Below are 18,815 nucleotides of genomic sequence, written 5' to 3' on the forward strand. Positions count from 1 at the left end.
CTGGGGGAGCCAAGGAGGTACACAGCTTGAAAACATGACGCTTACATATGACATCTCATGAAGCTTATATATGACATCTGCAGTACACTCCTACAGTGAAGACTGCTTTACAACAATCTACTTTAAGAAAACCTATTTTTCCTCATTTTTAATCAAAGATACTACAACTTAACCAGTTAAAAAATAAAAGAAAACAGCAGTGCCTTACATTTAAGACTCATATTTTTTTAAAGCTCCTGCTGTACTTCTACATGTTACCAATTACATTTAGAGTCACTCTAGCCAGCTTTATGTGCCAAGAAATGCATAACAGTAACCTTTGGGAAGTCATCCACCCCTGCCACCTACCATATTGACAACACACCCCTTAGAGCTGACCCAGTAGGCAGGGACTTAGGAACACAGATAGATAGTAATCTAGTTTTTGACCATCATGTGTCTACAGTAGTGAGGAAATAATTTTATATTGCTCACCTTATAAATAAAGGTATGGCATTATATGTCCAAGGAAGTCATTGTTTCACTGTATTTGGCATTCAACAGACCTATCATTGAGTACAATTGTCCCCCTTTGGTATTACCTAACCAGGCATATCTAACAATTGCCAATGTCCACAGAGGTTCTTCACTAAAAGAATACAGGGCTTAAGTAAAATGTCCTATGCAGACTGCCTCAAGGCCCTATCCCTGTACTCTGTCTCGTAAAGCTTTTGAGGGGTGATCTATGCCTGATGTACGGGGCATTGTCAGCCCCCACTCTGATGGACCTCCTGCATATCCACAAAACAGACAGCACCAGAATTACCCATTCTAAAGACTTAAACCTTGCCTTTGATATAAATAGGACCTGCTGGAGAGACAGGTAAGTATCTCAGAGATTACCCAGTCTCTGGAACAGGTTCCCCATCCATGTGAAGTAGAGTTCCTCCCTAACCCAATTCAAGTGCAACTTGGACAACTGGATGGGGAACAAGAAATTCATACCTGGTTTGGCACCTATGTCTCTAATAGACACAGGTAACCTGTAAATGGTTCATCTCCCAGGCCCTATCTTGTAAATGTTTCATCTCCCAAGCCCCTGCTTACACTTATCAAGGATATCAGAACTTGTCCGAGATTTGGGATGCATGGCTAGGCTTAAAAAGGCGCTTGTGGTCGTTAGCCTAGTAAACATCTATGAACCTAAGTAGGACTCCATTACAGGCCCATCACAGTATTCTAGGACTGCTGCTGAAACATACTAAAAGCACTTACCACAAACCATCTGGCCCTGCTGATTAGGGCAGTTAATAAATTAACCAGATATCATAAGTATCATGCAGATGCACTGTCCAACATGAAAGGCAGTCTCTTTTATTGCCTCAGCATCTGCACCGATTCAATACTGCTGCAGTTTGTTTTTCCTCCAGAGTTAACTTTCTAATTACTGTTGAGCTTTCACTCTACTCTTCATGCATTCCACCTCCACTATGGAATCCAAAGGCCAAAATACCTAGCATTGTGCAGAGCTAAAGATATGTACCAATCTGCAGCAGACTGATCTTCCACTAATGTAATGGGGCATTTACTTTTATTTTAATATATAAAAATGGGGGAATCAAAAATAGGTTGAATTGGACAAAACATTCATCTTACCATCCATATAACTGAACAGACCCATAACAAAGATACTATTTAGGCATTACAGATAACAATCTCAAAGTGAAATCTGCAAATGTCTGATAATGAGAAACAGCTACCAAGATGGTCACCTCTCATGTACAAACACAGTAATATCAAAACAGTAACAGCAATGCAAAATAATCAGTGTAACACTGACCATGGCTTCCGAAAGTCTCACATTAACATGCCCAAAAAGATGCTCACATTACAATGGTATACCACCCATGCATTTTGCTTACTTCCTCTCAATCCAAAAAAGAATTAATGCTTTTGTAATAATAAACTAATACCAATGCAGACAATCTCTTGCCATAACTCCAGCAAGTTTTTGAGCTCACCAGTATACTAGTTAGAAATCTCAGCATACTATTCACCCTGGTGTGTAAAGGACAAGGCCCGTCCAAACTTTCGCATATCAAAGTAAAAAGACATACATCTAAACTTACACTCAATACAATCTTAAAAACAGCCTTCAAGTATACCTTGTTTATTACCTAAGTAAATATAACAAAATTCTGCTATAAACTTGTGCTATTACAAGTATTACAGTTTCATGGAGTAAACCATCATTGCAGCAGGAAAAAAACTGACTCTTCCCCTACTCTATACAGACACACAAGATACAGTGTCCCTTTTACAGGAGTTTACAGTTAAACACACAGCTTCTGCAGCAGTACATCTCACCATATGTGGTCTGTATGAATAGCTTAGTATCACAATTAAGCAGAGTGCTATAAATTGACATCACTTTAGACAACTGGACCATTTGCTGAAACATAAACAAAGAGCATATAATAAAGTATTTCTAACATGCACACACCACAAACCGCATCACCTGTTGTACTGCACAGACTAACTACTCCACTTAGTCTCTGTACTGACAAGTTAAGCACAACATATTTACCTAATCCTGAAATTTCACACATTATTGTGCCACTCTGCAGTGTTTTTTTGGCTTGTTTCTGAACTCACCTAGCAGAAAGTGGAAGCAAAACGCTCCTTTTTATCTTTTTAATTAAATATACATATATCTTAGATCTCTGTTAATTACAGTACAATGCTGTGCATTAATACTTTGTAAATACTTACAAGTTACAGAAAACCTGTTATTCAAGTAAGTATGAGAATTTACATTACAAAGTTTTAAAAGAAACTTTTTTTGCATATCTCTGCTTCTTAATTATAACAGAAAGTGGGTCATTCTTTAAGTACTAAGAAAAGTCAGGATTCGTGAACCAAGCCACATGGAGTTGGGTTGGAATGCATTAGAATGGCATACCAAAGCTTTGTATCATTCATAGAGACTGCTACACGATGGGGTAAAACATTGCATAGTCTTATCCCACTGGGCATGGTAACCATAGTCCTCTGCACATAAAGCTCACATGCAAATGAAAGCCCCAGGATTGTGCAGGATTCAAACACTACAGCAACTGTGTTTTGTCTGTAGCCACTACATAAGCTATGCGACCAAAACTACCAGCCTACAGTTGTAGCCACCTTCCCTGCTGACATGTTGCTCAGCATACAGAACTGAGCAACACATCAGCATATTTATGAATCAAGGAAATGAGTGATGGTGTACTGAACACAGTGCATGAATGCATTTATCCAGCTGAGTCCAAAGTTTATGAAAAACCCAATACGTACCTTATAAACAATTTCACAAATCCGGAACAGAAAATATATCAATTTTATAACAGCACTAAGGTAGTTGAAGGTGTAGGTTAGTTGTGTTTATAACCATACACCTAGATGCAAAAGGGACCTTGGCCTTGTGCCTTACTGGTCATCCAGGCATGAGGTTATGGCACAAAACATCTTCTTATCAAGCCTTAATGCACACTTCACTTATCACATCATCATTCCAACCAACAGAATACTGACCTCTCTATAAGGTGTGTTGCCCTTTTCCGGTCTCCAGTACACTACATATGCAACCTACTTCAAAGGAATAAAACTACAGCAGGAAATATTTCTGGATCTGATCAATTTTTAAATAGCCACCTTGTTGAGAATAAGCTCATCGTTTTTATTTACGGACAGGAGCAGCCTGCCAGCAAGTCAACAAGTTAAGATACTCACATCCCGAATTGTAACGTTAACATCGATGGGCTAGGAACTGAAAATAAGCAATTTTTTCAGAGGACAAACCCCCTTGAACCCTTCATGTAAGGGACAATATCCCCCACACCTCCTGCTATTCATATATACCAACTCAAAGACTGCACTATCATGGAGTAAGGGGAACAGTTCAATCTTTATATAAAACTAGGGTACAGCACTGATCCACACAAGACCTTTTTCAGACTTAGCCCATGATCACTGTTGAGTCAAAGAAATTACTCGGAGTCACACGATAGGTAAATGGACACTAAGGGACCCAAACCCTAGATTGCAGAAAGCAGGTACATAACAAATCATAGTCTTTATGCAAAATAAAACTGTTCCACCTTTCACTTTGACACTGTTTGGCAAAATGGAATTTACCATGTTGATTAGCCAACTAGTGCGACATTCAACAAAACAAATTTGACCAAGTCTCTGAGTGAGTTTTCCAAAAATAAAATAGGCCATACCTATATTTATTTTTATTTCCCCTGTTTTCCTACAGTTTTTTTATACGTCAAGTTTTCTGGTTACATTAGCCTTATGCACTGCACACAAGTCTCACTAAGTAACTTTATCTTATTAAGGCCACATATGCTGCAGTACTATTTCAAGATGTTACAGTGCAAACAACTGTGTCAGCATTCACTGAGCTATAAAAGCAAGAGTTATGGAAGAAGAAACATATATATTAACTGTGCACTGAAAACACCTTCCTGCATACAATGCCACACAGCGTATTCTCAGCTGTCATGACTGTGCTTCGATGACTAGATTACTCATTCATGCAATAAGAAAAACTCCTACAGTCTACTGCAAAATTTTGACATGAGAATCAACAGTCATCATATGGACAGTAAGGATTTATAATATTAAGTTAATGTTCTTCATTTCCTCTGTAATCTGTAATATTAAGTTAATGTTCCTTATTTGCTCTGTAACAGTGAAATGCCAGATAGAACTTAACTCTGGCACCAAATGTAGTGAGTTAAAAACAGCTCCAACTGTTCAGCACAATTTTCATATTGAAGGTCACTGTTAAAATCGTGAAAACTCAGAAGAGGTTAATGTAAAAAATTCAAAGTCCACCTGTGTTAGCTTTAAATCATACCTCTCAACTGTCTGGATTTTTTGCCTGTTCCTTAAACAATTTCTTGTTCTCTGGCATATCACTGAGAACTAGTCACTAAATAATGACACACATTTGAATTTCACACTTAATATCTTTCAGAAAATGCGTTCTAACAGAAAACCTGTTATTTTAGCAACTTTCTAAGTTTAGAAGGGCAATATTTAAAATCTGTCCCTATTTTTTGACCCTTTGTCCCCCCCATTATTTTAGACTTTGTCCAGATTTCTTATGCTAAGAGGTTGAGAAGTATGCTTTGAATTCTATCTACTACAAGACTGCATCTGTGGAATTATTCACAGACATGGTTTACAATTAGTTTTTTTTTTTTTTTTTTTAGAAATAAACCATCTAAATACTACCTTCAGAACAATTCACATCAGCCCTGGCAATGTGGCTATAGCCAATAGATGCACATGGGTCTATATTAGATGAGTGACCGTTCCGATGTTCGAATCATAGATGGTCGATATCATATGATCGAACGTCGGAAAGGTTGAAAGTGAAAGTCAATGGCTTTTCACGAGCAGAATTGGAAATTTTCCCTTTCTGCAATGAAGTGCATTCTCGGAGTTGGCATATTTAAGTAGGGAGGTGTGGGGGGGGTGCAGGGGGCTTGCCCCCCTGCTCAGATGTTTTGAACTTCGCTCATGTGAGGTTCAAAGTTTTGAAACATCGACTATATCATATAGACCTGATGCACAATACCCTAAAACCATAATAGGTGGATAAGATGATGACAAACAGGGACAGGCTAGCTCTGCAATGTGAAATGTTAAAAACATATACTGAAATTTTGTGAGAATAGTTCAATAGGAAATATAGTGGCTTTCCCTAAAGAGAATGACATTTTCCATGAAATACTTCCATAAGCTGCAACAATACTGAAACAGTTTTGCTGTAGTTGTAATTGTAGTAGTAATACATAGAGTTATTGTAATATTTGTCAAAATGTCCTCCTTTCTCCCATAAACAAGTCAAAACTGGGATGTTTCAAAATCTTATTTTGAAACACCCCAACTTTGGACACTATGAAATCCAGGCCAGTGCTGTCAGGGAACTGAGAACCATCCACCTACCAAAAGACATACCTTTACAAATACGCTAGAACCCTGAAATTGTCATATGCATTAAGGGACTTCGAGAGTCTTGTACCCACTGCAGCACTGGTAAAAACGTAAAAAGTGTTTGGCATCAGGAGTCCAGAAAATTAAAAAAACAGGGTATTAAACATTTAATTGGTGGTGCTGCAGTAGCGTTGTCGCCTCACAGTAAGACATTGTCCTGTTTGATTCTCAGCTAGAGCATCTTCTGTGTGGAGACATGCGTGAATGGGTGTACCTTCATTGAAGGTTGTGCGTCAGGGCCGGCAACTCGGCACATAAAAATCTACTGCCAATCATTAGCAGACTGGAGTTCCGCTGTGGCAATCTCTAACAGGGAAAAGCTGAAAGACACAACAACAACATTGCCAAAGAAACACAGAAAAAAAATTATACCTTTTGGCCCCTCCCTCCCCAATAAAGTAGTACACATGTTCTTCACCAATCATGGCATCAAAAGATGCCTTGAGGAAAAGCATGAGCTTGGGATTGTAACCATCAGCTAGGGTGGTAGGTTAGGAGATTATTTCCTGATACTGTAAACAACCGTACCACTGTCAGTTTGGCTGCTAGTGCATGATTCCATAAACTCTCAGTATATGGATTTATTTTCAGGGCTCTGCCCCATGCCCGTGTGGGAATGCAGTTCTATTCCTTCATCCAGGTAGAGTTTCTGCAGGAGGATTTCCACTGTAACCCTCTAATTGTTAAGGGCAAATCAGTCTCAGCTGCTTACTTCCATCCCCAGGACACTAGTTTAAATGGAATCATTTGATACATGGTCAGGGCCAAAACCACTATGCCATGAGGCCAGCTTAGAATCACACATTCTTTATGGCAGGTAAGGACTACATGACCAACTGTATTTGCAAATCACTTTGGAAAAAGATACAAATTCTACTTATGTAATAGCTTATCCACATCCCCCAAGTCTTTGTAACAGTTTCTTAAGCCTCACACATCCTTTCATGAACGCTGTCACCGTTTCTTCAGAAAGGCTACTTCAATCATCTGTTACCCTTTCTGAGAAACATCTCTCTGAATTTATTTTCTCAAAATTCAAAAGGCCAAAATTAGGGGAAACTTTAAAATACTACTTTAAATCGCATAAAAAGTTAAAAGAACAGGTTTTACCTCAACATGCATTTTTAAAACAATAAGAAAAATGAAATTCTTAGATCTGGTGTTATTCACTGACTACAATCCTGAGTGATTTCCCAGAATATCAAAACTTTTACAAGGGACTAGGCAAACATGCGAGGCAAATCAGGGGCATTCTGCAGAAATCTGGACTGTTAAGGGGTAAATTGAAAAATACTAATTACTTGTATTTCTCCATGCTACCCACCTGATGTGTTCAGATTGTGTCATCATGCTCTCATATATCTCTTGTTTAGAAAGAGTGTTCTTAATCAGATACCAAGGATTCACCTGAAGTACTTAAAAAAATTGGTCACGTCTTTGACAGTCTCCTATTGCCTGTGTTCTTAAAGGCTGTACATGTTAAGCTGTTTTAGTCTCTCTGACTGGGATCACGTACAATATGTGCTTTACCTCTATGTTGTCTCTTTTCCTGTACGCCATTATGCTGATTATTTCTCCAAAGATGTGCACAACTACACTAGGAGGGTTTTGCCTATGATCTCCAAACAGGGGCACTGACTTCTTGCTTTCTATTGTTAACACTTCATCCCATGAACTCCCACCATTCCACTAGCCCTCCTTTCCGCTTCCTCATATCATTTGCTTACCTTTATATCTTTTCATTAGACTGTTCCCAGACCCTTTTTCTCTTGTTATTAATTCCTTTCCAGGTGTTTATTGATGGCATTTCAGTGAAATGCAGCACATTTGTCTGCACACTTATTTAGGTTCAATGAGTATAGGGAGACTATGACCTCCCTTGATCTAGATGAGAATCCTTCATGAATAGGTGGGCAATGTAGAAGGTCTTCCCTAACTACTTTGGCTATGGGTGTGTCGAGATGACACAGACTACTATCCTGGGTCCCCCAGGTCCCTGATAACTTCTTCTCTGCTCAGTGGTTTGCACCTATTTGTAGCTAATTTCTACAATGTCTACTGTAAAGTGATAACTAAGCTGTTCAGAGAAGCTGGAAATGATCTGTCAACAGTAGGACAAAATCAGCAAAATAATTTGGCAGTAATACATATACACAGGAACACCAAATAGCAATCTGACATCAACAAACTTCTTAACTTCATTAAATGACCTCAAGAGTGATGCTTGATATTTACTTCTCAGTGAATCTGACCTTATGTCATTTACTTGAATTCTGCTGCATAGCTTCGTTTGCATACCATTTTGTAAAGAAATTCAGTAAAACATGTACTGTAATCCTTAAATATACATATAAATTAGATGTGAATATCGTACTGAACAATGTGATCTCAATCAGTTCAGTTCATGATCAAACATTTGTAAGTTCTGCTTGTTACACTGATTTGCCACACTGTCAAGTTTGCCGCTCCTTACCCACATTCTTTTACAGCCAACTTACTACTGCTGTTTTCTCAACAACTGCGGTCTTCACCAGAGTGGGCAGTTCTGGGCACACCTGAGAATGTTCCCCATTACCTCCCCAATGAGAGGGGCAAGCCAGAATAACTGCAGCATTCCTTTCCCCTCTCATCATTGTCCCCTCTAGCATGCAGGTAATCTCTGCACCATGGAGCAAATGTTCCTTTTTAACACATTTGTTTACAGCTTTTCATTGGTGTTCCTACCTGTCACAGATAAACACAAGCAGCTTCAAATGCAGATACTTTCAACATACAAACAATGCTTTACTGGTCAATATGATGACATTCTAACTTTATTATCTTAACAGGCACACCAAAATGATTGCCCTTACAGTAATCACAAGCCATCTGTAACTTAATAATGACACATTAATTTGAAATGATGTATAGCACCAACAAAGAACAAAAATCTGAGTCAAGTCAGTTAAAATATTGTTACGCCTTATGCTTAAACAACATGCTTTAGTGGGCATTGGGCAAAATTAAACTGCTAGTGTATCTAAACATGTAACCTTCTTGCAAAACCTTGCATTTCATTTCATACATGTATACCTTCACTCTAATGATTTAAATCATGACACAGTTTGTTCTAGCCTATTATTTTCAGTTTTATTTATCACAACACTAAACAGTTTATTATGAATATTCCCCTTATTATGAAAAACTGGAATAGCTTTAAATTAACTGTTTCATTAAGGCTGCCTCTGTGACGTATACAGATGGATACCGGACTATGACCCAGATGACTGCAATACAGGTAGTGGCCCATACACCGATGAAGCCAGCTGGAGAGGTGAAAAGGTGTTGCCTGCTCATCTTTGCCACGGAGCGGTTGAGGGGCATTTCACAGAGGCACATCTCTTGTAAATGAATCTCTGCCGAAGACTCAAAACCAGGGATGACTGAGGGTATACATTCACTGAAGAATGTGAAGGTTGCCAGCTGCACCAACTGTATGGCCCCACCCCAACTACTTACTCAGTGAGCAGAGGGGACATTATTGCTACACAAAAACATGGATATGGATGGCTGACTGATGGCTACACAGAGACCAGCTCTTGTCCTAAGGGGATAAATGGAACTCAAGACTGCGGCAACTAGTCAGACATTCAATAGGCGAGTGGGAAAGGACACCCCCATAAAAATAAATGTTTCACTAAATTTGGTTTAAAAGAGCACAAAATTCATAAACACAGGGCACAGGTATCCATTAACTTCCACTTGAAGTCTGTCAGCAGCCATCTATAAGAAAATAAAACATAAACGCTACTGTAAAACAGAGATAGGGAAATCACTTGAGAGGGTACATTGAATACTTTAGCTCAGAGAACATGAAATTTCTTAAAAGGCAGCTGACTTCTTTCCAGACATCATTATATAATACTGTAATTCATTATCAGCTATATTGTTGATAATGAAATTGCAGTTTATTCTGTAAAACAAGCTGTCGGCACTGAAAGTATTGCTATCTTGTTCTTTTCTCTCATCTGCCCATTTTGTCTACATGGTCACACCTTCATAGAATTATAACATGGGAAGTATTGGGCAGGACTGCACACATAGTAGCAAAGTACTCTGCGTGACCAAAAATCTGAGTTGTTTTTTTCAGAACTGAAGTAATATATTTACTTTATAGTTACAATAATACAGCACCTTATGAATAAAGTTAGAACATATAGTTGACTGCAGTTAGCGAAAAAAACATACTATTGCTTATAAAGTACTACAGGTCTGCAGGAGTCTGAGTACAGCAAATATGTGTTATCTGCTTTCTACAGCAAACATTATGGCTTTACGGCATATATGTAAAGGAGCAATTCCCAAATCTATTAGATTCTTACGTCAGGCTGCAGCACAAATGTGGCATACTTAAACTGCAAGTTGCAACACACTGTTTGATTAGTAATTACAGATATTTCAACTTTGAAGTTTTTCATTTATTGATACTGTTCAGCTTAATTAATTTCCAATAAGTAGAAGTCTCCTTATGTCACATAAGATGGCCAATAAAATAGGTATGTATGCACAATGCTGTCAAAGCTCTTTTTTTTTTCACATTCTTCTCTTGCACATGAAATGGTAAAATACATCCAAATTTTCATAACGATGCCTTCCCTAAAGAGATTTGAATATTATTTCCTAAATAAATTGTCAAGCTCTTCCTCACATATGGCAGAAGCAATTTAACATCATATTAATCAACATAGCCGTTCAAGTCATTCTACTTTAACCCTTGAACCTTGCCCATTTCTCTATTAACATTTTTTTCTTCCTTCACCTTCCCAGCTTGCTACCAGATTTTGGACAATCTGTTCAATGGCAACTCAAAGAAAGGCATCCCAAAGAAAACAAAGTCTTTTCATGCAACTTTCAAAGTTTTTTATATTTTTTTTTGGGGGGGTTACTGTCAGACTACCTCTACTCCCTCTCTCACCTGAAGCTTAAGAATCTAGCAGCTACTCTGTTTATTAATACACTACTTACAGGCTATTTTTTTTCCATTCCATTAAGATTTTTCATGATTTCTTTAACATTTCGCTTAAAAACTGAATATACATGAAAGTTTTCATTTCTGGTCATGCACTCACTCCAACATTAAGCAAATTAACTTAAGTAATATATTAAAATAACTGAAGAGTGCCCAAGTGCAAAAGAACGATACTTTTGCTAATGTATGTACCTAACATACACATGCTGATACATATGATGCCTGTGCATACATATGAATGAACGTGATGGCATGGATACAGATTGTGTACAGTCACTGGTGGAAACACGGGCCTGCACATTAGACTTTTGTCCCACATACCTGAACCTTTGGTTGTCACCACCTTAGGCCTGCTGCGAGCTCCATCTCCTTTAGTAGTATATGCTGCAACTGTAACAGAGTATGCAGTCTCTGGCTGAAGCCCAGTGATAATCATTTCCTGCAAATGAAGAAGAAACAGAAAGTGGATACATATAATCAGACATTTCTAAGTAACAGACACAAACCAAATTAACCTGCTTCCCCCACTGACATACGTAAAGTTATCATTCGGTCTCAGGACTAATTTATGCAGACAATGTCCATGCCTTTGAGATGGCACCAGCAACAATCTAATAAAAATGCAGCCATTAGTTCAGACACAGAAGACTAACAAAATTATCTAACAACCTTTGCATACTGATGTATGTAGACTGCTGTGTTCGAAGGCTTCTAGACGGAACAGCTTCCAAAGGCTTCAAGTCAGCTACATGGGTCTTTGATTTAGCAGATATTCCAAAGGTGCAAGGAAGTAAAAATGTCAATAATAATGACTAAAGGATGAATCTGTCTAGGGTACTAGTATAACACACACAGTAAAGAGATGCTGCATAAACATTTATATAGGGCAGCTGTTACTGGTGTCAGAATGCCTAGGAAATGAGAAATACAACATGCACCTACAGATGGTAAACTTCCACATTCAGTAAAGGAAAAAGAAAAATGCCCATGCTACACTGATGCAATCACATTGTTCTAAATCATCAGCTAAACTTATGAAAAATTAGCAGCATGCTACATCAGTTGACATGTCTATACAATTACACAGCAACTTCACACAACACTCTTCAAATGCAGTAACAAGCAGCAGACAGAAGTGTTTACTTACATATTCAGCTGTATCATCTGTCTCCCACTATCCAGACAGGGAGAGAAGAGGAAGGCAGAAGAAAGAGAAAAAGAAAGCATGACAAATGATCTGAAGAGAGCTAGGGACACTATTAGTATATGTCTGCTATAAGAAACATCTTGATAATGTCAAAAGCTAAGAAAAGGGACAAGAGAACATTTAGTAATCTTATTTTGGATGCCTCTGGAATGACATGTGAACATTCTATACATAAAAAGTTTGAATATACAATGACAACACACAATCTGCCAAGCAGTCATCAAGTTTCTAGACAAGAATCTATTCGTACCAATGTGTAGTAATGTAAAACTTTGATGTTGAGAAGAAAGATTGGAATGCATTGCTATGAAAAGCAGTCTGCACAGAACACTGACTTCTCTACCATCAATGCATGCTTACCTGGGCATCAGCCAGCATAACATCTTTGATGTGGGGCAGTCCCAAAGCTTCTCCATTTTCCATCTTGACATAATGAACCTGGTACCCACGGATCTGTCCATGCTGTTTGTTTGGAACTGGAGACCGCCATAACACCTTAATGGCTGTAGAATTCATAACCTCCACCTCAACTTTACGAGGTGGGGCACTTGGGACTAGCAGAAAGGATAAAACAGATTAACATAATTAGTGAGAACTGAATATCAAACTTTGGAGGGCTGACCCTACCATATACCACTACAATGTCTGCTGTTATGAAACAGAAATGACCAGGCTAACCAGAATTAACTATCTCCACTCCCCATATAAGTTTTAAATTTTTCTACATCTTGTTACTACCAGTGAGATACTTCCTGCTGAAGACATTTACACTGTTAGGGATAAGATAAGCCGCACAAGAATCAGTAAAAACTTGCACTTCTGCTGATGCCCACTGCTTAGCTGTTCTGCCTGTCAACCATTTTTGGTTCTCTCTGACCCAGACTGGAACAGGGTGTGACAAACTAAATCCACTCAAACTCAAAGGCAGTCCAAATGAGCCCCTTTAACATAGCTGTAGTTACCCCATCAAAAATGACTACCTCAATGACTGAAGAAATTTCGAATGGTCAGAGTATCCAACTACTCCCTAAACAAGACTGGGCCACCTCTACAATGGTTAGTTTAGCTTTACTTAAGTCTGCATTCTCAAATAATTTATATAGGCGATTCCATCATCTTCAAGTTTTATACCTCCTAATGTTATCTTAGGCAGCACAAAAGGACTAAGTCACAAAAAAACCTTTGCCAGTCCCAAGCTTACAGCAAAATCATCTGTAGACCAGGAACCTCAGCTGCCATGTTTCTAGAGAAAATGCTTTTCACAAACTTAGCGCGGGTACAGTAGTGGAAAATACCATACCAATGCTTCCCCAGTGCTACTACATGATGGCTCCACAAAGCTCCCACAGTTTATCCTCACCATAACTATACAGCATCTTCCACTAACAGTTTTCATTTGTGCACTTAAACTGTCACTCATTCTCTGCAGCTTGCCAGTGTTTACTTAGCATCTCAGGAAATGAAAGGCCACTGACATACCAATTATTTATTCCATATTTAATGTATTAATGCATTTCACAGGAATCCCATCCCAGTGGCCACGGATCATCTCTTTATCCTTTGATACAGTGTCCCAACATATCCTTTTATCTTTCTTCAGTTAAAAGTCCTCCGACTTAGTATTTCAAGTGAGAGTTATAAGACAGGCTTGCTTTCTTCTGCTGCCGTTATCCTTCCCAACAGTTTCCAACATCACTACACATTGTGTAGAATGTGCATAAGTAAGTGTTTCTCCTATTTCAATCTTCAAATGTTGTATTAATCTGTACTGAATTTTACTATCCTAGGATTGCTATCCAGCTGCAGCACTATGCATTTTTGTTACTTACAAATGTAAGAAAAGGAAGACAAATTTTACCCAAGACTGGAAAAATCCAGCAAGTGTGACATTTTAACATCTTCCTGGATCATTTTCCCAGCATCCAGTATTTACACTTCAGTACAAAACCTGAAGCAAACACTATGAAGGAGGTCACAGGTTCCTGATAAAGAGTACATCTTTATGTGAAAACCTGACACAGGAGAGAGAGACTAGAATGGACATCAAGTTCACATTGCTTCAATGAACTATGCAATGTACTCAAATGTCAGCACTGGAACTCATTTTGCCCTTGTGGAATATATGCACCGCACCTAACTTCAGTTATGCCGTAATATAACAGTGATAAACACAGGCAACAATGATCTGGACACAAGAGACTTAAAGATGAAAACTACTACCCTACTTTTTAACTTTTAGTTTTCTCTGTATAGAGCCAGAGAACATGTCTGACTTCTAAAGTATAGAATGTATGTTACGTTTTGGTTCTGACTGAACAAGGTAGGTTGTAATGACCACAAACTACTTTCAGTCAAAGTATGGTGAGAAACAGTTACAATTAATTTTAGATAGAACTGGCAATCCTTGTGAAAGACAGTAAAGTGGGTTCAGACAGTGGAGTACAGATTTCCTAGAAACGCTGTTCACACTAGGAGCACATCTTTACAGGTAAAAAACATTTTAGATCGTAACTTGCTGCTTTTGGTTAGAAGTAACTGATCATGTCAAAGCCCAAGACAATGTTCCATATCACACTAGTTTCCTCAGAACTTGCTTGGTATATTGTAGTAAACCTCACCATGGATCTAAAAGAGGACCAGATGTTGTGCAAGTTACATTTACCATAACAATAGATGTTCAAAGTACTCATTGCTGCAGTGGTCTTTAGCTATATGGGTTAAATCCTGCCAAGGATATAACAGCCAGCCTTCTGAAATCGCTAGCTCCTCTCCACTCACAGATGCCAAATACCCTCAGGACATTCTTGCCCCCAAAAGAGGAAGAACCTAGTGTCCTGAGGGGGAAAAAAAAGAAAACTTAGTAACACAAAACTACATACAGAAAAAAGGGGATGGATGGAGGGTGCATCCACTGCAACAGTGATTGCTTTGAACATACACTGTTATGATAAATGCAACTAACACAACTGTACTATGTTCATCAGTTTCACTGGTGCAATAATGTTTAGCTACATGGACAGATTACCACAGATTATCAAACTTGGGAGGAGTAATGATTAGAATCCAGAAGACCCTGGAGAATGGCCCTAGTCAAATCTGTTCTGTACCATAAGAAGGAATTCAGTTTGTAATCCTTTGTAAAAAGTATGGATAAAGGACCAAGCAGGTACCTCTAGGATGCTTCTGGACTCCACCCCTTTCCATTAGGCTCTAGTAAAATGTATACTTATTCTGCCTGGAAATGATTTGCCATGGTGAAAATGACAAAAACCAATAGCAAGGTTGTCCTTTCTTTGACCCACCATAAGAAATAAACAGATGTTCAGCTTTCCAAAATAACTAATTTAAGGGACTCCTGAAAGATATGCAAGAAAAATGTGACTGCCCTGCAGTCTGCAGTGAGCTATCACTGGAGCTAGACACTTTGTAAATGCCATTAAGAGCTGGAGATAACACAAAGGGTAATGTAGAGAACTCGTAATGTAACACAGGCACAGAAAATCTGAGGAGAACTCAGAAATATGTGGCAATGGGAATGTAATAAGCATCTTTCAGGTTTAGAGTTAACCAAAAAAAAAACTCCAAACAGGAATGAGAGATAACAGGCAAGGTCAATAATTTGAACTTTGGCACTTTCACAAGAGAGCTGAAAAAGGAAAAGCCAAGAACTGATCTCCAGGCTTCATCCTTCTTTGACAGCAAAAACATTCTTGTATAGAATTCCTTCTCCCATCTAATTTAGGGGCATGGGTTCTATAACCTCCCATAAAAAGCATATAATTTAGAACCAGATAGAATAGTTCTGTTTGGTTTGGTGGAGGAAGAGGAATACCCTACACCCCAGTGCCATTTGTAACCCTCCTGAACTACTCACAGAACTCATTTGTCTGAGACAATCTGATGCCAAAAGGGAAAGACTGAGAACTAGTCTCTGTGACAGATTTCAGGAAATAGCAGGAAGGGTGCAGGAATGCTGATATAGACACTCTGAAGTGGAGGACTATCCCTTTTTCTGAAAAAAATCTATGCATTTTATTTGATACTTTCTGCCACTTTTTCATAACAGACCTGTTTACCAGTACAGAAATCAATCAGAGGAGGTTAGAAAGGATTGGGAAGAGAGATTGGACAAACAATTCACAAAGAAACAATGAGAGGATATGTGTACAGCTACCAAATATGCAACAAAGTCTAGAAGCTTTAGGATTTTTGCATGGAAGTGTTTACACAGGTATTTTTATACTCCAGGCAAGTTTCCTCAGGTAGACTGCAAATACTAGGAGATGTGAGAGGGAGAAAGAGGTTACTGGGAGCACATTTTTTGAAAGTGTAATAATTTGGCAGACTTTAAAAATTTCCTGCAGACTACTCTCTCAGAATTACTGGGTGAGCATATTACTGACACTAAGGAAATTATTTGAATCGGAATTGCTAAAACATAGTAAGGCCTTGCTGAGTTTAATTATGGTGCCTGCCAAAAAAACAATTACTAGAAATTGGAAATAAAAGTCTAAATCAGCCATAATAGAAAGTGCTGAATATGATAACCAAAAGAGCTGGAAGTGGGATCTTTAGAAAAAGGTAGGAGCAAATTACATAGAAAAAAACAGGAACAAAGTATGCAGAATAATAATTTGTAAGAGGAATTAAGTTTAAGGGAGAGCAGGAATTGTATGAGCTATGTAATGTTTGACTGACAATAACTGCACAAAAGATTACATGTGATGTATAATGTTCACACTGAAAATATGCCAATATGGTTTGTTTTCATTTATTTAAATGTATGACTGCTGTGTCATAAGTGATAATTCAATAAAGAGGTTTCCTGTTTAAAAAAAAAAAAAAAACGAGAGAGAGAGAGAGACCTGCTTATTAGAAGCTTGCTGGGTCTGCTTGTTTTGCTTTTACAAAGGGAACAGGGGATGTAATAGATTTAAGAAAAAAAAAATGGGCTGAAAAATATTACTAACCTCTTGAAACAAATTTCCTTTTTCATTAAACTGTTTGAGTACCTGAGTAGGAAAAAGACCAAAAAGAAACCTCCTTATTCAAAGGAGAATTCAAAATCTCAGCCGTAACTTCCTCTGAAAACTTCTGATCACATACCTAGGCAGCACCTGCAGCCCTGGACATAGTCAGCAAAGTCAGACATACTGTTTAAGCTAAGTTTAGACACTTGAGAAAGACAGGATTCAAAAAGGACTTACCTTCGGAAGGCAAAGTGACAGAAACATTTCTCAAACTGTCAACGCAAGCCAGCATCCACTTTAACATATGAACCCGATAGTTTAAAATTCTGAAGGTTAAGTAGAAGAAAAAGAAGAAAAAATTCCCCTCACAAACCTGTCAAATGCTTTAGCATCCATGTCAGAAAGAGAAGGATTAGCACTGACCAAAAACTTGTTAGCAGTTGGAGAAGAAATAGAAATATTTGTTGGGTCAGACCTGAGATGAGAAAACAAATACCTCTTACACTGAGTAATTTTATAAGGTCTGTCTGCATTTTTAGGGACTGAAAACTGACCATCAGGATAATGCAGGCCAAGTCAAAGGCATCTTCAAGGCTGGCATAATGAACAGGAGTAGAGTGATCCACTAGCAACATGCCATATCATCTCCTTAAAGAGTAGGCAACATCCATCTGCTTCCAATGAAATAAATTACTCATCCTAGATGCAGTCTCAGCAAAAGAAAAGTCCTCTTCCTCTTACAGCAGAAAGTGAGGAATTCATTTCCTCAGATTCAGAATTAGGAACATGTGAAGAAAATGCAGAAGAAGCCCTATTCCTGTCTTTATCAGGATCAGGATCCTCCGGTATTGTAGAGCTATGTTTTTAGTCAAGTCTCTGTGCTGTTCCACTGGATTCAAAGCCTGCAATAACCCTTTAGCCAACACAATTCATTCATCTATCTCCTGAACTACTGTTTTCAGAAGACTTGTGTCTGTTTGTTGTTTCTTTTTCATAGAGATATCCCAAGGAGGAGGGCAACTTAAAGATGGCACTTCAATATGATAAACACGACCCTTACCTCAACCACCTTGGGAAGAACTTCCCTGTGAAACTCTCAAGCCCAAAGAAAGTGTCTCTCCCATACTCAGAATGGACAATAAACAAAGTACAGTTTTGTACCTACCATAAATGTAGATGTTCGAGTGCTAATACAGCTGCAGTCATAACAGATGGGTTCTCCTGCCGTCAGGCAGGTCCTCGGTCGGCACAATTCCAAAGTCTAGGTCCGGCGTCGGTTGTCGTCGCTTCTTCCCTGACGTCAGTGCGACAGGGGTATAAAGGAACCAGCCGACACCATTTTCTTCAGTTTTTCTTGCCCCAGATGTCAGGTGCCCCCAGAAGGAAGGCAATACATAAATTTGTGTAATAAAGCAATGCAATATAATCAAAATACAGTAGTTGCAAGCAAATACACCATAAATGAATACCCCAATCAGGTTGTATGAGGAGGTGTTAGCCAATAGGCCTGTCCCAAGAGGGGAAGGAGGGAGGGAAACCTGGACTGCAGCTGTATTAGCACTCGAACATCTACATTTATGGTAAGTACAAAACTGTGCTATGT

At 38.5% G+C, this 18,815-nt stretch overlaps 1 protein-coding gene across 32 annotated transcripts in view; it reads right to left on the bottom strand.

Moving 5' to 3' along the window:
• LOC122787386 (receptor-type tyrosine-protein phosphatase S-like) overlaps positions 1-18,815 on the bottom strand; it is a 3,272,784-nt gene that overhangs the window by 671,499 nt on the left and 2,582,470 nt on the right. For 15 of the 32 annotated variants that reach the window (XM_044054059.1, XM_044054057.1, XM_044054056.1 and 12 more), the window contains 3 exons: positions 12,603-12,796; positions 12,183-12,209; positions 11,357-11,474 (listed from right to left, as the gene is read on the bottom strand). The exons of 11 other annotated variants lie outside the window; for them this stretch is intronic. In XM_044054059.1, coding sequence (XP_043909994.1) covers positions 11,357-11,474; positions 12,183-12,209; positions 12,603-12,796 — 339 coding nt within the window. The remainder of the gene's footprint in view (positions 1-11,356; positions 11,475-12,182; positions 12,210-12,602; positions 12,797-18,815) is intronic. 6 more of the 32 variants (XM_044054058.1, XM_044054068.1, XM_044054065.1 and 3 more) reach the window with 1 other exon arrangement.

This window comes from Protopterus annectens, chromosome 13.part0 (assembly GCF_019279795.1).
Source record: "Protopterus annectens isolate FY-2018-M chromosome 13.part0, PAN1.0, whole genome shotgun sequence".
NCBI lineage: Eukaryota > Metazoa > Chordata > Ceratodontiformes > Protopteridae > Protopterus > Protopterus annectens.